This window comes from Carettochelys insculpta, chromosome 5 (assembly GCF_033958435.1).
Source record: "Carettochelys insculpta isolate YL-2023 chromosome 5, ASM3395843v1, whole genome shotgun sequence".
Classification (NCBI taxonomy): domain Eukaryota; kingdom Metazoa; phylum Chordata; order Testudines; family Carettochelyidae; genus Carettochelys; species Carettochelys insculpta.
In genome coordinates, this window is record NC_134141.1 from 7,656,233 (window position 1) to 7,678,620 (window position 22,388).

Here is a 22,388-nt window from a genome sequence, read left to right on the forward strand (position 1 = left end):
ACCACCATCGCCCTTCCTGGGCATTGAACCCCTGGAGTACTGCCACAAATCAGTCTCTCCATTATCTCAATCACCCAGACGATCTCGCTCCCCCAGACGCAGGGGGTATGCTCCTCCAGAGTGGTCCAGGTCTCCATCTCCGGAACAGTGCCCGTGTTGCCATGGTCGCCCCTATCACGCGGGGCATAGACACCATAGGCATACTCCCAGGGACAGATCCCCCCAGACGTTTCAATATCCCCGAGGGCGATCGCAGATGGGGACATCCTCCGAACGATCTCAAACAGTTCCAAGAGCTGTTTAAAAGGGTGGCCTTCACGCAAGGCATCCAAACAGCAGAGGTGCAGGAGAAACACCATAAGCTCCTTAAAAACCTGAGACCTCCGGCCTCTTCCAAAATAGCTATTCCGCTGATGAAGCAATCATGGAGTCCGCCACCACAATATGGCAGACCTCTGCGTCCACTCCGCCTATAAACAAAAGAGCGGATAAGAAGTACTTCATCCCGACGAAGGGCATGGAGTTCCTGTTCAGCCACCTGCAACCAAATTCTCTGGTGGTGGAATCGTCTCAACAGAGGTCGAAAACTTCTCAGTACAAGACAGGGGGAACGGACAAGATGCGAAGAAACTAGAGTTGTTCGGCAGAAAGGTCTACTCCTCCTCTACCCTACTGTTGAGAATGGCGAATTACGCAGCGCATCTAGCAAACCATAATTTCGACAACTACTCCAGGCTGACCTCCCTCATGGACTCGCTTCCAGAGGACAAGAAGCCGGTGCTCAAGGCCATCATGCAGGAAGGCTACGCAGCCTTGAGGACAGGAGTTCAGATCGCCCTAGTCGTAGCAGATACGGCAGCACGCTCAACAGCTACGGCAGTGGTCATGAGCAGGGAGTCCTGACTCCAGACATTGGGTATCCCGAGGGATCTGCAGGCGAAGATCGTTGATCTCCCCTTTGACACGCAGAAGCTGTTTGCAGTATCAACCACAGCGTCCCCAGTACCACCGGGGCTACAAGCAAGGGCGACATCAACAGCACCAACAGTACAGAACTCCCAGGCGATGCTCTCAACAGAGCCGTGCGTCCTCGGGGCAGGGCCAAAGGCCACAAGTTTGACACACAGATCGACGGCTGCACTATCACTACCATCGCGCAATGTCATCTGAAGCTACTGTTCCACCATCGCCTCCGACCATACTACGACCAGTGGCAAAAGATCACCACAGACAAATGGGTACTGGAGATCATAGCCATGGGTTATGCGATTCCCTTCCAGTCGCTCCCACTGCCACGACCTCCACCCAGACCCCACCTAAAGGACACCTCCCACAAAGCGAGACTCAAGCAGGAGGTAGGCCATCTTATGCTTATAGGGGCAGTGGAAAGAGTGCCGGAGCAACTCCGAGGGAAAGGGTTCTACTCAAGATACTTCCTCACAGAGAAAAAGACAGGAGGCTGGAGGCCCAGCCTAGATCTTCGAGGCCTCAACCGGTACTTGTGCAAGCAACGCTTTCGGATGATCACAGTCGCCTCTATACTTACGGCACTGGACGATGGAGATTGGTTCTCAGCCCTCGACTTACAAGACGTGTATTCCCACATAACTATTCACCCGGCTCACAGGCGTTTTCTCCAGGTTATGGTAGGCAAAGAACATTTTCAGTACAAGGTTCTGCCGTTCGGCCTCTCCTCGGCCCCCAGAGTCTTCACCAAGACCTTGGCAGTGGTGTCAGCCTACCTGCACAGACAGGGGGTGTTTATATTCCCATATCTGGAAAAAAAAAAAAAAAGACTGCCTACTGAAAGGGGCCTTGAAGGAGGAGGTACTTCGCATGATATGTGTCACAGCAGACACGTTCTCTTCACTGGGCCTGGTCATCAATTTGGCAAAATCAAAGATAGACCCCGCACAGGACATAGAGTTCATAGGGGCACGTATAAATTCCATCACAGCAAGGGTTTATCTACCAGATGCCCGCTTTCGCACCATTGGTTCCCTTGTGCAAGTCATCACCTTCAGCCCTACGGTGCCAGTTCTGACATGCTTACAGCTGCTGGGCCACATGGCAGCAGCAACGTTTGTGGTACAGAATGCCCGATTGCATAGGCACAGCATGCAGCACTGGCTGGCGAGCGTCTACAAACTGGCAACACACACTGTCCACAGGGTGGTGTCGCCCACGACAGAGGTGCGCAGATCCCTGCAATGGTGGGTGAGCCCCAAGAACATGCTAACAGGGGTTCCCTTTCACCAACCACAAATATCTGTTTTTCTCACTACCAATGCCTCCCACGTAGAGTGGGGAGCACACATGGGCGAAAAGGTGACGCAAAGACTGGTCCTCCACGGAACAGTCACTGCACATAAATATACTGGAGCTCAGAGCAGTGTTCAACGCCTGCAAACACTTTCGAGACCATATACAAGGCAAGTAGTCGGGATCAGTACAGACAATACCTCCACCATGTTTTATATAAATCGGAAGGAGGAGCTCGGTCCCGTGCCTTATGTGCGGAAGCAGACCAATTGTGGAACTGGTGCATCGCCAACAATATAACCTTGAAAGCCTCATATTTACCACGCGCTCACAATGTGAAGGCAGACCAGTTGAGCAGGCGCTTCGCACTCACACACGAGTGGCAGATCCGTTCCCATCTGCTACGACCGATTTTTCACACATGGGGATTTCCCCAGGTAGACCTGTTTGCCACTCAACACAACAAGAAGTGCCCACAGTACTGCTCCAGGGCAGGACTGGGACGGGGGTCCCTGGGGGACACATTCGCGATCTCGTGGAGGGGCCCCCTGCTCTACACCTTTACTCCCACAGTGCTTATCCACAAAGTCTTGCAGAAAGCCAGGAGAGAGAGAGCCTGAATGATCCTAGTAGTCCCAACGTGGGATTGACAGCAATGGTTCCCCTTACTCCTGCGCATGTTGGACCGTCCACCGATGCCCCTCCCGGTGGCGCCGGATCTGCTCACGCAAGCCCAGGGGTCCATAGTGCACCCACACCCCCGAGGCCTGCGACTGCAAGCATGGTTAATCCATGGCTCAGCTCCCTAGAGAGCACGTGTACGGAGGGAGTGCAACAAGTCCTAGAAAGTAGCAGGAGGACTTCCACCAGGAAGCCCTATAAGCAAAAATGGACTTGATTCACTGCATGGTGTTCTACCAAGCAATTAGCCCCCCTTGCTGCGCATATACCTGTAATACTAGAGTATTTACTGGACCTCAAGAGAGGCGGACTCTCCCTATCCTCATTGAAGGTCCACCTTGCCGCTATATCAGCTTTCAGACATGAAGAGGAAGGGCATACGGTGTTTGCCCATCCCATGGTTACCAGGTTCCTCAAAGGGCTGGTAAACTTATACCCGCCTCGGAAACCGCTTCCACCTTCGTGGAGCTTGGACCTGGTGCTTAATGCGCTAATGGGACCACCATTTGAACCCTTAACCACGGTTTCCCTCCGTCTCCTTACGATAAAGACGACCTTCCTTCTTGCAATCACATCAGCTCACAGGGTGAGCAAGCTTGCGGCAGTTATGGCAACGCCACCCTGCACAGTAATTTCCAAGGAGGCGGTAACCTTATGGCTGCATCCAGCCTTTGTTCCCAAAGTTTCTTCAGAGTTTCATATTAACAAACCTATAGTTTTACCCTCGTTTATCCAAAGCCTCATAACTCCAACAAAGAGGCGCGCCTACACCTCCTGGACGTGAGGAGGGCGCTGGCTTTCTATATAGACAGGACTAAGTCCTTCCGCAAAATGGATAGACTCCTAGTCTCTCTCGCTCCCAAATCAAAAGGAGAAGGTCTCTCTTCGCAGAGAATCTCGAAGCACATCGTATCCTGCATAAAAATGTGCTACGAACTTAGAAAGACTCCTTTACTGGCCCCGCCTAGGGCTCACTCCACTAGGGCGGTGGCGGCATCAACAGCCTTTTTCAAGGGCATTGCGCTAAAAGACATTTGCAGAGCGGTGACCTGGTCATCCTATGACACCTTCGCCAAGCATTATGCCCTTCACAGGGTATTCCAAGAGGATACCCGTCTCTCGACAGCGGTCCTCTCGGGGACAAGCTGCACATAAACCGATTACCCACCTCCTATCTTGGGTTACTGCTGGGTAGTCACCTAATGTGGAGCACCCACGGGGACACTCGAGGAAGAGAGAGAAGTTACTCACCGTAGTAACGATGGTTCTTCGAGATGTGTCCCTGTAGGTGCTCCACCACCCGCCCATCCTCCCCGCTTCGGATCTCTGTTTAGTATTTTTCAGGAGCATCCGAGGCGGTTGGTCAAGGAACTGGCAGGGACCGGATCGCGCACATGGCCGGGAGCGCGCAAGGGAGTGGCGCGTGCTGGCGCATGCGCAGTCCGGCAGAAACTGCTGAAAAGATCCGACCTGCGGTGCCGGGGCGAGCCCGACACCTATCGTGGAGCACCCACGGGGACACATCTCGAAGAACCATTGTTACTACAGTGAGTAACTTCTCTTTTTAAGTCACCCTCTTCCTTTAAGGCAACGTCTGCGCAGCAGGTGGGAGGTGTAACTCCCGTCTCAGATAGGTGTACGTACTCTAGTTCTGCTTTAGCTAGCTTGCTAAAATAGCAGCATAACTAGGCAGGTCAGGCTAGTGCCACAGTCCAGCCATGTCTGAGATCCTAGGTGGGTACTTGGACAGGCGGCCCCAGGTGCCACACTGCTATTTTTAGCATGCCACATCAAGCAGAGCTGTCACTGGTACATGCATCTGAGCTGAGAATTACACCTCCCAGCTTCAGTGAATCAGTGTCTTATCTTAAAATGGGATGAGGACTGTGAATTGTGATGGCTTGTTTAGTTCTGTCTGCTTCCTTCTGGGAGAGCTGTGCTGCAGTTAGTTCTTACTGTTGTTCAGTTTGTTCCTCAAATTTGATATGAACCTTGTTTATAATGGAGCTCCTCCTTTGATTTCACAAGCCTACATGATTGTGAACCCGGCTACCTTTGTAAGCAAGTGCGTTGCCCAGAACTTGTGCTCCTTGTAGACCCATTTTTGGAAGCTGTCTTACTCAGAGCTTGATTTCTAGAGTTGTGATGCAACTCCCAGGCAAAGCCGTACATCATTCCATAAAGTTGAAGCCTGGGCGTAGTCTTATCCTGCCTTTATCAAGTCTTGATTTTTAATTGTCTCTACGATCATTAATGAAGCCAGTAATTATTGGAAATTGTCTTCGTTACCTTTGACTTATTTCAGTAATTCTGGACAGATTTAGAAATGCTTTCTCTTCCAACATCTAGAAGGCAACTTCCCTGAAACACACAACCCCCCTGCCCCTAGTCTATTTTATGTCCTGGGAGAGAGAGAGGTATTTTTTTGCCAGCTGGTTAACTTGGTAGTCATGTCATTCCTGCAGCAAGATTCCAATTCTTTCTCAGTTAGCATTGTGGTATGAAACTGATAAGTATGTGACAAGGAAGAGCAAAGCAGGTGGAAAAATGGTTATTCCCTATCATTTGATTCAGCAGTTGCCCTGGGGGAACTTGGTTTAGGAGCATCAAGGTGAGCAGTGACTGGCTCAAAAGTCAGCACAAATCTTTGCCTACTGTTTTTGTTTATGAAATCAGCAGTAAACGCTGATGGGATTTTTAATTACACAGTTCCTTTCCTCCTTAATTCCTAGATGGAGCTGATTCTCTTGAAAGTGAGCATCGTGTTACTCAGTCCTCAGTATTTCTTGATTAGATTTATACCTTTTAAAAATCTCTTATTAAATCTGGTGTCACATGACATTGTGCTTTCTCATGTGGAAGAGGATGGGAGGAGAAATTATGGGTGCCATAGCAGGTGATTTTTCAGTAGGGCCTCTAAGATATATGTTGAACTAGAGCTCTGGGGAATGGTGAAGGAGAGGGGACAGTATGCCTGTGATTAAATCCTGTTTTGCTTTTCCCAAGAATGCATATACAGCCACAGCTATCAACAGCACCAACTTCTGCACCTCAGCAAAGGATGCCTTTGTCATTCTAGTGGAGAATGCTCTGCGAGTGGCTGCCATAAACACAGTTGGAGACTTCATGCTGTTTCTGGGAAAGGTATGCCTAAGATGTATTGGTTGGAACAGGTCTGCTTGCTATCAGAAACCCTCCCTCCGCTTGCACTCCAGCTACAGTGTGCCTTTGAGCTCTTCTTTTCACACTGCCTGCTGCTGTGACCCATCCTGTCCTGCTGCTTCTTAGCAGGAGCCTAATTTAGAGGGAACTGAGCAGAGAAAGGAAGTGCAAAAGAATCTCTGCCTGATGATGGATAAAGCTGGTCATGTTGCAAAGGTGCAGCTGAAAATCCCAATTTCTTGTCAACAAAAACAGCCTCGTTCTCAATTCCTTTGGCAACTGAAACCTGAAAAATAGCCAGAAGTTTTTGGTTTCTCCAATATAAAACCTAAAACTTAAGGCAAGAAGACACACTCCCTCTAACAACATGTTTAATCAAAGCTCCACTTTTCCTTCAGAAAGAAATTCAGACAGTTTCAACCAGCCCTAGGAATTGGGTGTTATGAAATAAAGAAAGAAGGGTTGATACCAACTATGTTCTAAGACATAAAGATTACCAAGAACTGTTACTGCAGCTCAATTTTGTATTCTGTATGAAAAAACAGAACCCAGGAAATTGTTATACCTGAGCTGTGTCCTTATTTACTAAACAGGTATCAGCTGTAGCCCCACAAGTACCAGTCAGCATTGCATTTTTTTTTCAGGAATGAACTGTCCATCTTTGTACACGCCTCTCCTTTCATTAAGTCACATTACGATGGGCTGAACTCATAGTGTGGTTTTCTAATCCAGTACATAAACAAATCAATAGAGTGCAATGGGAGTGAGTTCATAATGAAGATGCAGATTCCTTGGGGGCATCAAAGTGCACAGTTTAGTTCTCTGGAGTAGTCGATATCTTCATGGAAAAAAAAGACTTTCAAATTTTTGGGTGAACAGGAGGATGGCAGTAATGCTTAAATAAGCAGTAAAGACTACAGACTGCAGTGTTAGCTCCACGCTGCCTGAACGGTATGTTAAAACATACCATAAAACTCTGTTGTTACAATCAGAGTTAGAAATAAGGCTTTGTTTACAGTGGGGCCTTTGTGCACTACATAATCTTGGCAGCCTTCTTGTTGCAAATAGGAGGGGCTGGAAGAAGCTGATGGAATATTTTGGTTAAGTGTGGCTCTGCGAGCAAAATTTTTATACAGCATATTAGTTGGTGGTGCTGCTTATATTAATCTTCTGCACAAAATACAGACCTAGGAATGGTTGCTGCTATGAGGAGTTTATCATTTGAAAAAAATGACAACACGAGTTCAGTTCTTCGTTCTAGGGCATCCTTTTCTTTCTGGAACAATGGGTGAGGGGCGGCAGCTTTGTATTTACTTGGGTGACAACTTTTGGGTGTCAAGGGGCTAAAATTATTCTCTGTGCAGGCACAGCATTGAAAACAACTCTGGCTGGATCAAGGGGCACATGGGGTTTAGGCAGCATTTAGTATCTTGTGGTGGAGTTAGTGCCACTTTATCATCCAGGTCTCCTATACCTGTGAGTATAAAATGTGTATGTGCAGATATATGACAATCCAAATGCCTTCTGCAATCATTGTTGTCTTTGTTTTCTTTGCTTCAGGTCCTGATTGTTTGCTGCACAGGCTTGGCGGGAGTTATGCTGCTGAACTACCAGCGGGATTACACAGTGTGGGTGCTGCCTCTCATCATCGTCTGCCTCTTTGCTTTTCTGGTTGCTCATTGCTTCCTGTCGATTTATGAAATGGTCGTGGATGTCCTCTTCTTATGTTTTGCCATTGATACAAAATACAATGATGGAAGCCCTGGTAGAGAATTCTACATGGATAAAGTTCTCATGGTAGGTTAGTTTTCCTCCCCACTCCCTTGAACCAGCAGAAGTCTACTATCTGTAAATGCTTTAATGCAAGCGTCTGTTACTATTCAGCACAAAAATTCCAGGGTCAACCATTTTTGGAGACCTTTCTCTTGGTTACAGAGAAAAGAATGAGGCCCAGGGTCGGGGGTTTGTTACCCAGGCCAACAGATCAGACTTGTTACCACTCCTTCAACATCTGCGCAGACAACCCTTCCCTGGAGTGTGTCTCTGAGCTCAAGTTGATATTAGCACTTCGTTCGACAGGCATGAAGTAGTCCCTGTGACAATTAGGTTATGACTACACTAGAGACCTTGCAGCAGTGGCTGCAGCTCTCTGAGTGGCTACGTGAGAGATGTATGCTAATGAGAGAGTGCTTTCCCATTAACATAATTAAACCACCCCAATGAGTGGCAAGAGAATCTAGGCACACTACCATTTATGCCAGCCGAACTTACATTGCATGGGGTGAGTCTTTTTTCCCACACCCCTGAATGGCATGTGTTTTGCTGACATAAGCAGTAGTGGAGACACTGCCTTAGTTTCTTAATAATATGTTCCTTCCTCTCCCCCACACATGTAAAAGGGAAGTAAAAATCCTCTTAAAACCAGCCTTAGACTGAATTCAGTGCAAAGATCCTTGCATAGCAGACTTGGAGTCCATTCCTCACTTTGTGTGGAATATATTCTTATGTATAAACTAGAGACAGACAGCCTCAAATTCAGTTATTCTTAACGTTCTGATTTTTGAATACTTAGCACGTGTAATTTTGTAAGATCAATAGCTATACTCTAGCACGTGACATCTAGAAAGATCGCGTTGTGTATGTATGCGGAGAATCAATATTCTGATTGGCCACAGAATTGTAAGCAACAAAGGGATGCAATAGATGCAGAGTACTAGAGGCATGGAACTTATTTAAAAAACCCTACGTGATGCTTGCACACTTACAATAAAAAGAATGGAAATTCTACAGAATGCGAGCGTATCTGCTCATATAGCAGGTCTAATACACTGGTTGTTTCCATGTTGATGTTATAACAAATGGGAAAGGCCGTGTCCACCAGGTTGTGGGCCAGGGGGTTGGGGAGGATCTCCTGGTGAAACTCTGGATGAGGAATAGTTTTGAGGGATGAAGGAAAGCTAGAAGGCATTGCTAGAAGTATATATTTTTTCTATTACAACAGCGTGAAAGAGTTGTAATACTACATACTGTGTTCACTGGAACAGACTATAATGGATGGAGCCTGTATTTATTTTGTGCCAGTCATCAGAATGTGGAACCCAGGGATGGTAAATGTGATAGGTTATGCAGGAGGGTAGTTAATACTATCTATAAGGATCTTTTGATCCTAAATGAGAAATCTGAGTGCCAAAGGGTAAGAGATGAAGCAAGATGATCTCTCTTGCTTTTGTGTTCACTTTTTAGGGCAGAACAGGTATTATTTTGTGATGACAGGGAATTTTATATGGAGTCCATAGGTTTGTACGTTGCCTGGCTGTACTGCAGTCTACAACCAGAGGAAGAAACATTAAGTCACTTGCCTTACTTTGCAGGAGTTCGTGGAGAACAGCAGAAAATCAATGAAAGAAGCTGGCAGGGGAGGTGGAGCTGAAGGCAGAGAGCTAAAACCAATGGTAGGTGCAGGTGAGGAGGTGGCCATCCTCCAAGAATTTCACTTTTACTTCCTCTCCCTCTCTGTCTTTACTGACTGCACTTCTTCAGGGGAAGTTTTTGTTCTTTGTATCACTCAAGACGTTCTGCTTTTTCTGTTTGTGAGCTTGCCTATCACCTGGATGGCGGAGTTTTTGTCACAGCTGAGACCATCTCCTGTAAAAGTAAGCTGAAAGGAACTGTACCTTGTGAAATAGATGCACAGTGGAAGAATCAACTGAATTAGGCTTGGTATTGCAGTAGTGCCCAAAACATGCTAGGTGGGAAATACCAAACACAGTCGTCTTATTTTGTAAGATCCGTGGGGTGGGGGGAGCATAATTAATTACCAGAATAGCCCAACTTCATCCTCTTTCCTTCGGTGAACTAAATTGTTAAGTTTGTGTTCCATGTAAAACCCTGCAGGACATTTCTGAGCTGAACAAGAACAATGGGGCAGTGTGCTTCTGGGTCACACCAAATGACAGTGAACTGTGGCAAGGGATTGGATACAGTGAATCCTTTCAGCTTGCTTAAAATAACATTTCTCCCAGTTGTTTGGTTTTATTGCTAACTATTTATGTTGCTGTCTCTTGGCTCTCTATTTCCATCTCACATTGTCAGATACAGGGACAATGCATCACTTATGCTTCTGAAGTCTTACACACCACCTGTTTTCACTTACACTGTGCCTATTTGAAAGGCACTGCATGTTTAAGTATCCTCTAATAAGGAACATCTGTAACTAATACAAATATTGGAGTTACGCGTCTTGCAAGGTGAGCTTGGGACTTGGAGAACTGGGAGCCAGGCTATGGGCAGGTATGACCGAACTCGTTAGAGCTGATCCTGTTGATACTCACACTAGAACATAATTTTCTGTTATGTTGGTACCTGACATAGGGTATAGTGGGTTTAAGTTGATTCCTCTTAACAATAAGTAGTAACGCTTTTAAACCATGAAATGTATTGAAATCCAAATAGATTTCCGTATCGTAGAAAATCCTTTTTAATAGGGCATTTATGAAGCCAGGCTGTGCTGGCATTTGACCTATAAAGATTGACTTCCTGCTCTGGTAACCTCTGTAGCTGTGAGGAGTGTTACGCTGAGTTTATTTATGTAGTCAGTTCCAGCATATCCACCTAGACTGGAAATAGTCTTTCATTATTATGGCTACTGAGAGCTGGTTCCAGTCGTCACCTTTAGCATAGGGCAAAAGAATTCCAATGCACAACTTCCACAGCATATAGACACTTAGTCCAGTGGCAGTGGTTTGGCTCACTTACTGTGACCTCTATGGTTTACTTCATCTTCCCTTGTGCAGTCTTTTGGAAAGCCAGTATTTTAGCCACAGCTGACCTTTCTCCACCTTAGGCTGTGTCTACTCTACAAAAATAACTTTTAAGTTGCTTACTACACACGCACTTTGAAGTAGGGCACTACTCCACGCCCAGGAATGGAGTAAGGACTTCAAAGTTGGGCTCCCTACTTCAAAGTTAACTTTGAAATAAGGGAAAAATGTGTGTAGACTCTCTACTGGCTACTTCGATATAGTGCCTAACTTCAAAGTTAACTTCAAAGTTAGTTCCAAGTGCAGGTGCACCCTTTAAGTATTTGTTTAAACGTAAGTGCTGTTGTATTTCTAAATGTAGAGCAAGACGTTTTTTTCATACGTATGATCTACTGTTTTGGTTTTTGAGGGGTCATTCCAGTTAAGCGAACAGTAGAAGCTATTGCTGGGATTTTCAGATCTGTCTAAGGTTATGTACAGCTCCCATTCATATGAGAGGGAAATAGGTGTCCAAATCCTTTGGAAAGCATTGAAGGTCCTAACCTAACCCTTTTACTCAACTCCCAAGTCAGTGTGCTGATTTACTTCAAGTAGTGTCCTTACAACATCCACCTTACAGCTGTTGCACACTGCTGGTTTGAGATGCTAAAGGCTGTCGGTTCTGTGCTTTCAGCCCCAGTTGCTTAAAGGTTGGTTCCTCAGCCATATTTGAGTAGCCCCATAAGTACCACCTGTGAAAAGGCAGGCTGAGTATTCACACTGGCACACTTTCAGAGGGGACTACACATGCTCAGCACCCTGGGAAATCAGGCCTCATGTTTAGAATCTAATTTTATGCCACTCATGTTTTGAAATGTCTTTTAGTCCCTTCCAGGCATTGTTTGAGAGATGGTGTGAGTGTAGGTCAGGAAGGCAGGAACTCCGACATCGTATTTCTAGTTCTAATACTAACTGTGATGCCTTGGGCAAATCATGGGGCCATATATTACGATGTGGCTTCCAATTTTGGGTGCCCAGTTTCAGCTGCATGGAGTCTGGAAAATTGCACAGGACTTGAACACTAATATGGATAACAAGAACATCCAGATCTCTAATAGTTAATGCTGCCATTTTGGAAAGGATCTAAAACTTCTTGCTTCTGGGTTGAAGCCAATCCCTGTTATAGAGCAGGATAAAAACCTTCATGAAGGATGGATTATCACACATCTGCCTACTGTGATGTTTGTTGCACCTGTCTCTGAAGGCCACTGTCAGAGAGGGGACTGCACAAGATGGGCTACAATTCTGATCTGGTCCAGCTTTTCTTCTGTTCCTGAAGTTGAGTACCCAAAAATTAAAGGCCACTTTTAGGAGTTTGGGCTTTTACTGCTTTGCCTTAGTTCCCTCATTTATAAGGCAGAGGGAATCTTTCCAGAATGTGGATTAGTTGAGATAACAAGAATTATGCTTTATAAATATCTGAGTGGAAACATTTCAGAGTTGTCCTTTCTGGAGAGACTGCCTAGGTTCAAGAATAAGCTTTTCAAACTTGACTATTTGTAGTGATCCTATTGGATCAACTTCTTCAGTTGTCCTTTGACATTTGTCTAAGACTCTACTGTATGACTTTGTTTTCTAGGCCTCTGGAGCAAGTTCATCTTGAAACTAGCCAGCCATTATGGAACCCATTGACATTCCAAAACAATATCTATAAATAAGCAGCCAAAATCAGAAAAGGAACAGGGATTTAATACTTTTTTTAATGATTATTTTTGTGAAACATGTACTCTTTTCATACGGGTGGCTTTTACAAGCAACTTTATCATTGTTCTATTTTTTTAATCATTGTGGTCATGGAAATGTTAAGATTCTTATCTGATTAAGATACAGTCTAGAGGAGGAATAAGTTATTTAAAAATATTAAATCAAGACTATTGGTTAGAGTATCTATGTCCCTCAAAATTGAAGTATAATCAAGAATTTTGTTTAAATCAACTCATTTAGGATTTTATATATAAACTCAAATACATCGGTAAGGTCCAGGGAAGTGCTTCAGATTTTTAAAACCAATTAATTAAAATTGTAGGTGTTTTAAAAAGGGTTTCAATGAGAGTCATAGTAACTCATCTGTAGTCAGTCATTGTACCCACCACCCCAATGGGGCCAAATGGGTTTACACATTCAGTTTTATTTATAAATTTCAGATGTCGAAATAACCAACTCCTCAGGTATTTAGATGTGGGAGCCCCTGCATTCCTACGAAACGAAAACTAGAACATGGGAAAGGATGAGTTTTATATGCAACTGTTTTCCATTTTGATTTATTTTTCCCTTTAAGTTCAGTAGCCTCCTTTGCACTTCAGTAAGCCTCCTTTGAAGGGTATGGATTCTTTGCAAACGAGCAGTTGAATAAACTGGTCATTAAAACTCAGCCTTAGCCATACTCCTCATGATTCATTCATGACTAGAGGTAAGGATGCTGGACACAGGGAGAGAAACTGTACAAAGAGTACTGTACGTTGTTTTTATTTAACTCCAGAAGGGTTTGGGAAGTGTAAATGGCCAGGCCGTGGCTGTTTTCTCATTCATATTTGTATGTACTGTAGCAGATGGGTAAAACAGGAAAGGGTAGATAAACATTTCTTGGGAAATGACACTGCCATGGTATCTAAAGTTATCCAGTAACCATAAGAGAACTTGCTCATTTTTATTCTTGAGTGTTTAAAAATTTTCATTACTGAAGCTTACCAGATATGAATGCTAATATTCCATTGTTCAGCTTATTGTAATGGTAAATGCTTAGTGTATTTGCTAAGAATTCATGATCTGTTCATGCTATATCCTCCTTTTTGTTACAATTTTTTAAGAAAACTATTTTTGTTAATGTAAATTAAATATTTCAGAGCAGAATTTTTAAAATTATTGCACTAAATACAAGCTCTGTAAGAATAAATAATGCCTCAATGGTTTGTTCACTCCATACAAGAAAATCTTTTGAAAGAGAGCAGCCCTTCCAGCTAAGCTTTGCAAATGGATTAAAGAGGGATGTGTGGAGAAGCATATGATTAATGCCACCTGGCTTTTATCAGCAACTGTTTGCTCACGTGCTTCCTTTCAAAGGATCAGACCTTTTAACTGCTGCCGAAGGTAAAAAGCATCCTGTATTTTTGTAATTAATGAGTGCTCTTAACAGTTCCGGTGGTAACTAACAATTTCGGTTTTCTTTCTATAAGTCATTTGATACTTCAATTTTTTCAGACGTCTTGCAATAAAAATCAGAATAAATAAAAGGATTTACCCTTTTCATAACACAAACCAAACATTCTGAATATAAATAAACTGTAGTTCTTTGAAGGGGAAAACTGGCTTAGGCTCTGTCCTGCAAACACTTACGCAGCTGTATAACTTTGTTCAAGGAAGTATTTATTCAAATCAAGTTACCACCTGTGTAAGCATTAACTGGATCAGGGCTTTAGTCTGGGATTTTAATTGGTGCACTGGTTCTGTCTGTCAATGTAAATTTATATATATATATATATATATATATATATATACACAAATATATATATATCTGTCGGGACCTCTAGGAGATATTAGAGCAGCCTTAATCTGTGCACGGAAGGAGTTTCTTCTGCATCAGTGGCCAAAAATGCAATGGCTCAGCTGTTTGGACACACACTACTTGCACACATCGGTGGGGTTTGGCAGCTAGTTATATCCTGGCTCAGCAGGATCTTAGAAGCTGGGTTCCAAAGCTAAGAAAAGGATTGGTCATGTACCTAGCTGCTCCACAGGAACTGCAGTTTACATCCTGTTTCTGAAGACATCACATGATGGGCTCAAACGGGAGGCTTGGATTCTGCTCATTTGATGACCTAACATCAGATTCCTGCCAGGACAAGTTCCACAGCTTCAGATTCTCTGCTCCTTGGAAGCTCTTGCGGAGGGATGCTTTTCCGTTAACTTACAACTGGAACTGGAAACAGATTTTGTATTTTTGTATAACTTGCCTGTGCACCATTTTTATAACAGGGTCTGTTTTACAAATAAATTGGTTTTATTATCACAGCGTGTAGAAGTTATGGACAACGCTTTTGTATGGGTAGCTGTAATTTTCAAGGTTATCAATCATTATAAAATTCAAGTGCACTATTCTTTAGTGTATGTACAGCATGCCCAGCTTTTCTGTTACAGCACAGAGCCATGCCTTACTGAATTATCACTGATGCCCTGGCTCTTCAAAAGCATTCCTTTCCCATGCAGGCTTTCTAGTGGCTCTTCAGTGTTTTGGATGCTCTTTGCAAATTACTTTTGCAGCAGCCTACAAGCTGCTCTCTTCCTTTCTAGTCCCACTTTTTGTCTATGGAGAGAGAGCTGGAAAAGAAGTCTGCAGAGAAAGTTGCTTGCAGAGCTTTGCTTATCCTGATAATGTGGATAGTGGGACTGTGATGTCTCCTGCAGTGACATCTACATGTGGCAGTTGAGACCCTGGGCACTGCTAGTGATAAAGGATTTAGACACTTCTTCTGATCTGGTTATCAAGGCTAGTGTCAGTGCTGCCATTCCCTGCTGTGATGGACAGTACTTCTGGCAAGTGGGTGGCTGAGAAGGGTAAAGCTGGGGGAGCCAGCTCCTTAGCATACTTTTGAAGGTTAACAATTCTGCATAAGCAAGAAGGGTTAAAGATTCAGGCAGGTGAAAGACAGCACATTTGGATTGTAGCCCCTAATGCAGCAAGTTTGTTGGCTGGGGTTGAAAGACCAGAAGACTTGTCCTCTGCACTTCTGGTGGAGACCAAGGAGTGTCTGGCCCTTCTTGCCTTTCCCTGTTCCTTGAGGACAGTGTGCTGGCCACAAGGAGAATACACTCAGAGCAGGTGTGCACTATCAACCGAATGTAGGCAACCCAAGCTCTGTGAATACCATAGCTGGAGTCGATGTACCATAAATTGTATTACATCTTCACTGCAGTGGGTGGATGGGAGAAACTTGCCTGTCGACTTCTGTTACTCTTCCTCTTCTGCTGCAGTACTGGAGTCGAAGAGAGAATGATCAGTGCTTGATTTAACGGGTCTTCGTAAGACCCGCTAAATTGACCTTTGGGAGATTAAGAGCCTCAGCGCTGGCCTCCCAGTAACTGTAGACAAACCCTCATTCACTTATGGAAAAGGCTTTCATTTCTGTATTTCCCTTTCAGCATAGGAGCACCAAGTGGCTTAGTGCCATCTCCCCTTTGCCCCACTGACCTCAGCTTGTGCCACGGGCATTCCTTGCTTCCCTAAGGCGAAGAGATCACCTAGGCTGAATGGGGTGATTTATGGTGCTTCCCCACCCCTTTGTTCTGAGCCACTTAACCTCCTGTCTGAGACCTTCTCCACTTCTTCACAGCAGTAGCAGCCATTGCACTCACCTAGTCTGGGAGGAGACACCACCACCACCACCACCAACCCCGAGATCTCAGCGCTGCTCCACAGCTAGCCTGTAAGCATGTGATGCAAACAAATCAAAATGGAGCCCGGCCCCTCTTCTTAGTTTGATTCCGAGGGTTGCACCCTAGCATGCCCTGTGGCAGGGCTGTGTTTTATGCACTGCTTTCATTTGGCTCTGTAGCTCAAGTGAGTCTTGTTGGTGTGACCAAGAAGGGAAGAAGCACCTAATTGGGACTCTCTGCCACCTGGGAAATCTGGTGATGGGCCCCATTTCCTGAACTGCTAGGCTAGGGCTTCTCCAGTAGTTTCTGTATAATCCCCTCTGCTGGGAATAGCTGTCTTTTGAAAGGGCTTTTCCCACAATAAGCAACCCCTTTGCAACAAGATGCCTCTCTCGATGTAGAGTGTTAGAAACCAGAGTCCCAGCTGAGTCAAATGTTCTACCAAACAATCCTCCGGGATTTTTCTTTTGAATGTGCACTCATGACATGCACTTTAATGGCTTACTCTGAACAGTTACAACTATTCTATGAACGTATGTTGTCAATTCCAAGTAAGGTGCAGATAGCAGATTTTTGTATAGTATGTAATCACCAAACAGTGATCATTCTGGTCTTTATGCATATTGTACCTTGTATTACGTAGTGGTCATGTAAGTAGTACTATGGATGAGATCAAAGAGTGGGTATCTAATTTTAAGGGCCCAGTTTTGAAAGTCTTGGGCTATGCTTATGCAATCACTGTTTTCCAAAATCTAAGCATCCGTTTCACAAAGTGTTAGTGAGACCCTGAGCTACATTACGGCTGAGCAACGCCTATAGTTTTTCAATGCCATATTCCCAAACCCAGCTGTAAAACTAACAGAATTGTTTGAAACATTGTGCATTCTCTGATAACAAAGACATCAGGTTGTCAGTTTTAAACTATATTTTTAAAACAATATATTAACACTTGCTGTTTGTTATTGCCTTGTGGGCAGAGAGTAGGAAGGGTTTCATGTGTTGTCTAGCACTTGTATTCTCAAGCTGCTTTCCTTTATGGATAGAGAAAGCTGGAGTTTCAACTTTTTTTTGTTTGGAGCCTGGGATGTGTTGTGGAAATGTGGAGCACGGTTGGTCTACCACAGTGCTGCAAAGATTAACTTCAACATGGCAGGAGAATATTTTTCTATTAACATTAAGCTGTTTGACTCAAATTATTTTTAAATGGATTTAGCCATCTAACATTCTCTTTAAAGAATGAAATAGCTTTTGAACGATTAAAACCCTTTGGGCAAGAGTTTTCCTCAAAGGAAAAATCAGGCAAATTATAATGCTCTACATCTACATTTTCTTAATAGGAAATTTCAGAGGAATTAGAACAGACTTTTCTGGAATTTCCATCGTGAATCTGCCAAAATCCTGTAAAAAATAGTAGATAGAAAATCTGTTAAAGAAAAAAGTACCTTAATAGAGACCTACGACTACTGCAAGGTTCCAGTAGAACCACTGCCAGGCCTGAAAACTGAACTGCAATGCTTTAAATAAATTCCAAGCTTGTTTTGACCTCTGAAGTATTTGATGGAAGACATAAACAGATGAAATTACAAGCAGTAGACAACTTTAAATTACCTTAAGGATTTTCTTTTTTTCCCCGCAGCAATGCTTGCATCTAGGTGATGAGGATATTAACTTGAACAAGATGAAACAGTGCTTCTCTGGGCAGGTGAAAATATGTTTTGCTAATGCTCTCAGAAGACTTCCGAACTCAATTCCTGTTGAAAGTTGGAGGGAGTTCCACTCTTCCTTCCATTATCCGCCTTTGCTCTTATGCAAAAATACATCACTTGCTATAACGCTGGGATTGGCTAGATCTGTCCTGGGAGAGTGAGAGCCCAAGTGTAAGTTAGGAGAACGACGCAGCAGAAGAAGGCCAAAGAGGTAATTGACAAGGTCTCTTCCCTGTGAAGTTACATTCCTAACCAGAGTCGTGGAAGTTGCCATGAGCACTAAAAAGAAGCCTCCAATCCTCATATCTTAGACACCTGTGCAAAGGCGGTGGTGCAGGGGAGGAGCTGGTCAGCAGTTCACACTTTGCTCGGAGCTGAGTAGTCAGCCTATGCCTGTTGCACTGGGGTTATGCATATTTATCAACAACTCCAAGATCACAGGCTTGGACTGCTCCCAGTGCAGTCAAAGGGGCTTGTGCCCTTATGCACAGTGCTAGCAGAAGCAGTCCCTTTCTCCTTCTCCTTAGACAGGTGGGGGATAGACCTACACATCTCTCTCCTGGTGACCTGGTCACTATCAAACAAATCTGAGTGGTTCTTGCTTGCTTCTTTCCTTCCAGGCATTCTGAAGGCAGCTCTCTTTGTAATGGACTTGTTACAATAATGCTCTGGCTGAGTGTCTGCAGTCCTCAAATCTTGATTTAAAGACTTCACATTCATCAGAATTCACTGTTTCCTCTTGTTTCAACAAAATCTCCTGTGTTGCAAAGGAAGGGGTCTCTGCCAGTCTGGCTGGGGAATAATTCCTTCCCAACCACAGCTCTTGAGTTACACTTCAAATGGCTTAGCTATTGCACCAGCTGGATCCCTAGGAAAGAGGAGCTGAGAGACAGGCTAGAAAAAGGCAGACATACCCTAGCCCAGCTATTTCATCAGGAAGCGTTCCTGTCCTCGAAAAGATTCAGAGAGGTAGATGTTCACACCTCCACATTAGCAACTGACAATGGGCCACATCCCCGACTGAACTGACTTTCTCCTCTCTTGATGTTCACAACTCCACGTTAACTGCCAATAATGGGCCACATCCACCCTGACTGAATAGACCTTGTCAGCTCGCGCCCTCCCCTTGACTGAAGACCCCCTTTTTTAAATTCTCTGAAACCCCACTACTCATGCATCTGATGAAGTGGGTCTTTGCCCACGAAAGCTTCTGCTGCAAAATATGTTAGTCTATAAGGTGCCACAGGACTCTCAAAAAGACTTGAGACTCACTGGTTGCCTGGGGTGATGTGCTCAGGGTTTGAGATGGGTCTTGAGCTCACCCCAGCTGCAACTCTTGGGCCACACTACATTAGGGTATATATCTTGCTCCAGCAGGGCTGTCAGTAATTACCCTGATTTGTAGCAGGTAAGGAACTGGATGACTGGTACTGTCTGTGTTTTAATCTTAAGGGCGTGATGGGGTTTGGGAGCAACTAAGGCAGGCGGAAAGGGGAGGCTCGCCAAAGGTAGTACTGCACTTACACATTCTAACACTCATTCTTACAGGGCCCAATCCATAGCTGGTGTAGATGTAGCTCTCGACACTGCAGCATTGTGCTGACTGACACCAGCTAAGGATCTGGCCCTCACCAGTGTCCACTCCCCCCCGTGAAAATAGCAGTCAGCAAGTCTTGCCTTGGCTTCACTCTGAGAGTGATGGTAGAAGGTAGGTAGTTGAGAGGGAACGTGTCTCCAGGACAGGAGTGGATGAGACCTGTGTGTGGCCCAGATCCACAACTTTACTACCTCCTTCCTCTCCAATAGTCTCCAGTTTCCTTCCTCAAAGCCAAGCAGTGTGTGCTCTGCACCATAGCTAACGTGGGGTTTCGCAGCACACAGCTCCTGCCTACATCCACCTTCCTGTACATGGAAGGGGGCCGCCTGGGCCCAGGGTGTGTCTTGGAATCCTGCCTAGCAGCTGATGACAACCGTAAGAGGCGTACTCGTCTTGCTGCAACTAACCCATTGGTGCACACCCTCACAATGGCAAGGGGCCTGCCTTAATCTTCCTCCACTACCTGAGCAAACTGGTTGGCCCTTGAAACAGAACAGTAAAGAGAAGTTTACTGCTTCTGTAGGCTAGCGAGGCATTGATAAAGGTTGACTGGAGCTGTAAGAGCTCAGTTTCATGGGCACAAAGGATATAGGTCAGCCCGCAGTTCAGAGACTTAGTGGCTCAGGAAGCACATGTACCATTGCAGAGTGTGGCCAGTGTTGGTTTTCCTTTTATATGCTCTTTCGGGCAACCAGGCAATAAGGAAGATGTGGCTGTCTGTCAGCAGAGGGGTGGTATTTTTGTCCTGTTTGGACTGTACTGCTGATAGTGTTTGACCCTGAAAAAGGGAGGAAGCCAAACTCTGTTTGGGAATGCAGGTTTTACTGACCAAACATGGCTTACACACTCGCCGAGGCCATTGTGGCAGTCGTTAACTGCTAGGTCATCCCAGTTCAAATCCCACTTTCTTCTAATAAGGGAATCAAACCCATGGAGTTTATTAGCAATTGATGTTGCATCTTGCTGGTCCAATTACTAAGAAGTGCGCTTCTTTCCAATGGAGTGCCACCTCCTTTTGGAATAAAACTAGTTAACGTGATGCTGTTCACTGTCGTCTGAGAACCTGAATGTGTCGTGATGAAAATTGTAAATGGTGGAGGGAAGGGAAATTAACAGTGCTGATCTAATACTAGATTTTCTGTGTAACCTGACTGTGGCAGAATACTGATGCAAACTGTATTTTAGTCTAACAAATGTATAGAATTTTTTTATGTATCAGAATAAAGTTTTCTAGGAAAGATTTTTTCATGGCTATTCTGTTGGCTGCTAAGATGCTTTCCCTGGCAGGTGGATGGGTAGTGAAGTGGGACTGGGTTTGCTGGGCAGACTCGGGTCTGGATTAAGCTTCCCTGAGGGTCCACTTTGACCTTTCCCCACTTGGATTTTAAAATGTTAATCCTTGTGTGTTTTACACATACACACTTTCTCCTTACGTGGGGGGAAAATGTTCAGATGTCTGTCCAGCCCGTCTGAAATAACACATTTTCAAGCAAGTGTTCATGAGCATGCCCTCAGGCTTAGCAATGCACTGGGCTCCTCACTATAATACCTCGTTACTACTCACAATAGCATCTGGACCTCTCAGAGGGTCTATATTCTGTTGTGTTAGGTGCTGTACATGTACAATGATGTGGGCCTTGCCCCACAACCCAAGACGCAGTTCTGCTGTGCTTTACACGTGTGCTTTACTTGGTGTTTCATGGTACGCTTTTAACCCTTTTTAGGATCAAAGCCTAAGAGGAAAAATGATGTAGAAAGGATGGGGGTGAAAAGAGGCAGCCTAACCCTGTGGATAGGAAACTGGACTGGGAGCCAGGAAATCTGTTTTCTCTACTATAGCCTGTTGTGTGGCCTGGAGTGAGTCTGTGCCTCTATTTTCCCTTCTGTAAAATAGGGATAATGTTCCTTATCTACATTTACCTTCTGGAGGCAGTAAATGTAACACTCATTTTAAGTTCTTTGAAATCAGCAGAAGGAAGGCCCATAATAGATAACTTACAGGATCCATAGTAATAGAGAGGAAGCCGTGCTAGTCTATAAACTATCAAAACAAAAAGCAGTCAAGTAGCACTTTAAAGACTAGCAAAATAATTTATTAGGTGAGCTTTCGTGGGACAGGCCCACTTCTTCAGACCATAGCCAGACCAGAACAGACTCAATTTTGGTTCTCTGTGCCTTAAATATTGAGTCTGTTCTGGTCTGGCTATGGTCTGAAGAAGTGGGTCTGTCCCACGAAAGCTCACCTAATAAACTATTTTGCTAGTCTTTAAAGTGCTACTTGACTGCTTTTTGTTTTTACAGGAACCAGGCACCTCAGCGAAAAGGGTAGTTCAATGGGACCAGGGAGGTCTCTTCCTTTTTTCCACGATAGCTGTAAATTTCCTCTCTTGTCACTGCCACTTTCTTAGTAGAATATAACAAGCCATGCAGAGCTCTGCGTTGTTTTCCCCAGTATTACCCTTTATTTACTGCAAAGGCAGTGCTTCAGAGGCTTTAATTGAACTGGGAGCCATTGCCAGCTCAGACGCTGAGGTTAAAGCCATTGTGAAAAATCACTAAATACAATTAGGAGGCATAAAGGACTGATCAGCCAATCAGAATGCTGGACTCCTGCATACAGATGGGTCCTCATGTGGTGGAACTAACTACCCCTAAATTAATCCATTTTAACTGGGAAATTTCATTTTAAAGTGATGCTGGGGGACAGGACATCCTCAGTTGTAATCCTGTGTGTGTGGTCCCAGGGGCTCACACCAACAATGTCTGATGCTCTACAGAAAGGTAAGACAGCCCCACACAACAATCAGTTTT

At 44.6% G+C, this 22,388-nt stretch overlaps 1 protein-coding gene across 2 annotated transcripts in view; it reads left to right on the forward strand.

The window, feature by feature from the left end:
- SLC44A1 (solute carrier family 44 member 1) overlaps positions 1-20,809 on the forward strand; it is a 93,644-nt gene extending 72,835 nt beyond the window's left edge. Inside the window, exons 13-16 of one of the 2 annotated variants that reach the window (XM_074994614.1) lie at positions 5,950-6,087; positions 7,666-7,902; positions 9,477-9,557; positions 12,484-20,809. In XM_074994614.1, coding sequence (XP_074850715.1) covers positions 5,950-6,087; positions 7,666-7,902; positions 9,477-9,557; positions 12,484-12,507 — 480 coding nt within the window. In that variant the 3' untranslated portion in view covers positions 12,508-20,809. Of the gene's footprint in view, positions 1-5,949; positions 6,088-7,665; positions 7,903-9,476; positions 9,906-12,483 lie in introns of those variants that run through there. The other variant, XM_074994613.1, reaches the window with a different exon arrangement.
- The last annotated feature ends 1,579 nt before the right edge of the window (positions 20,810-22,388 follow it).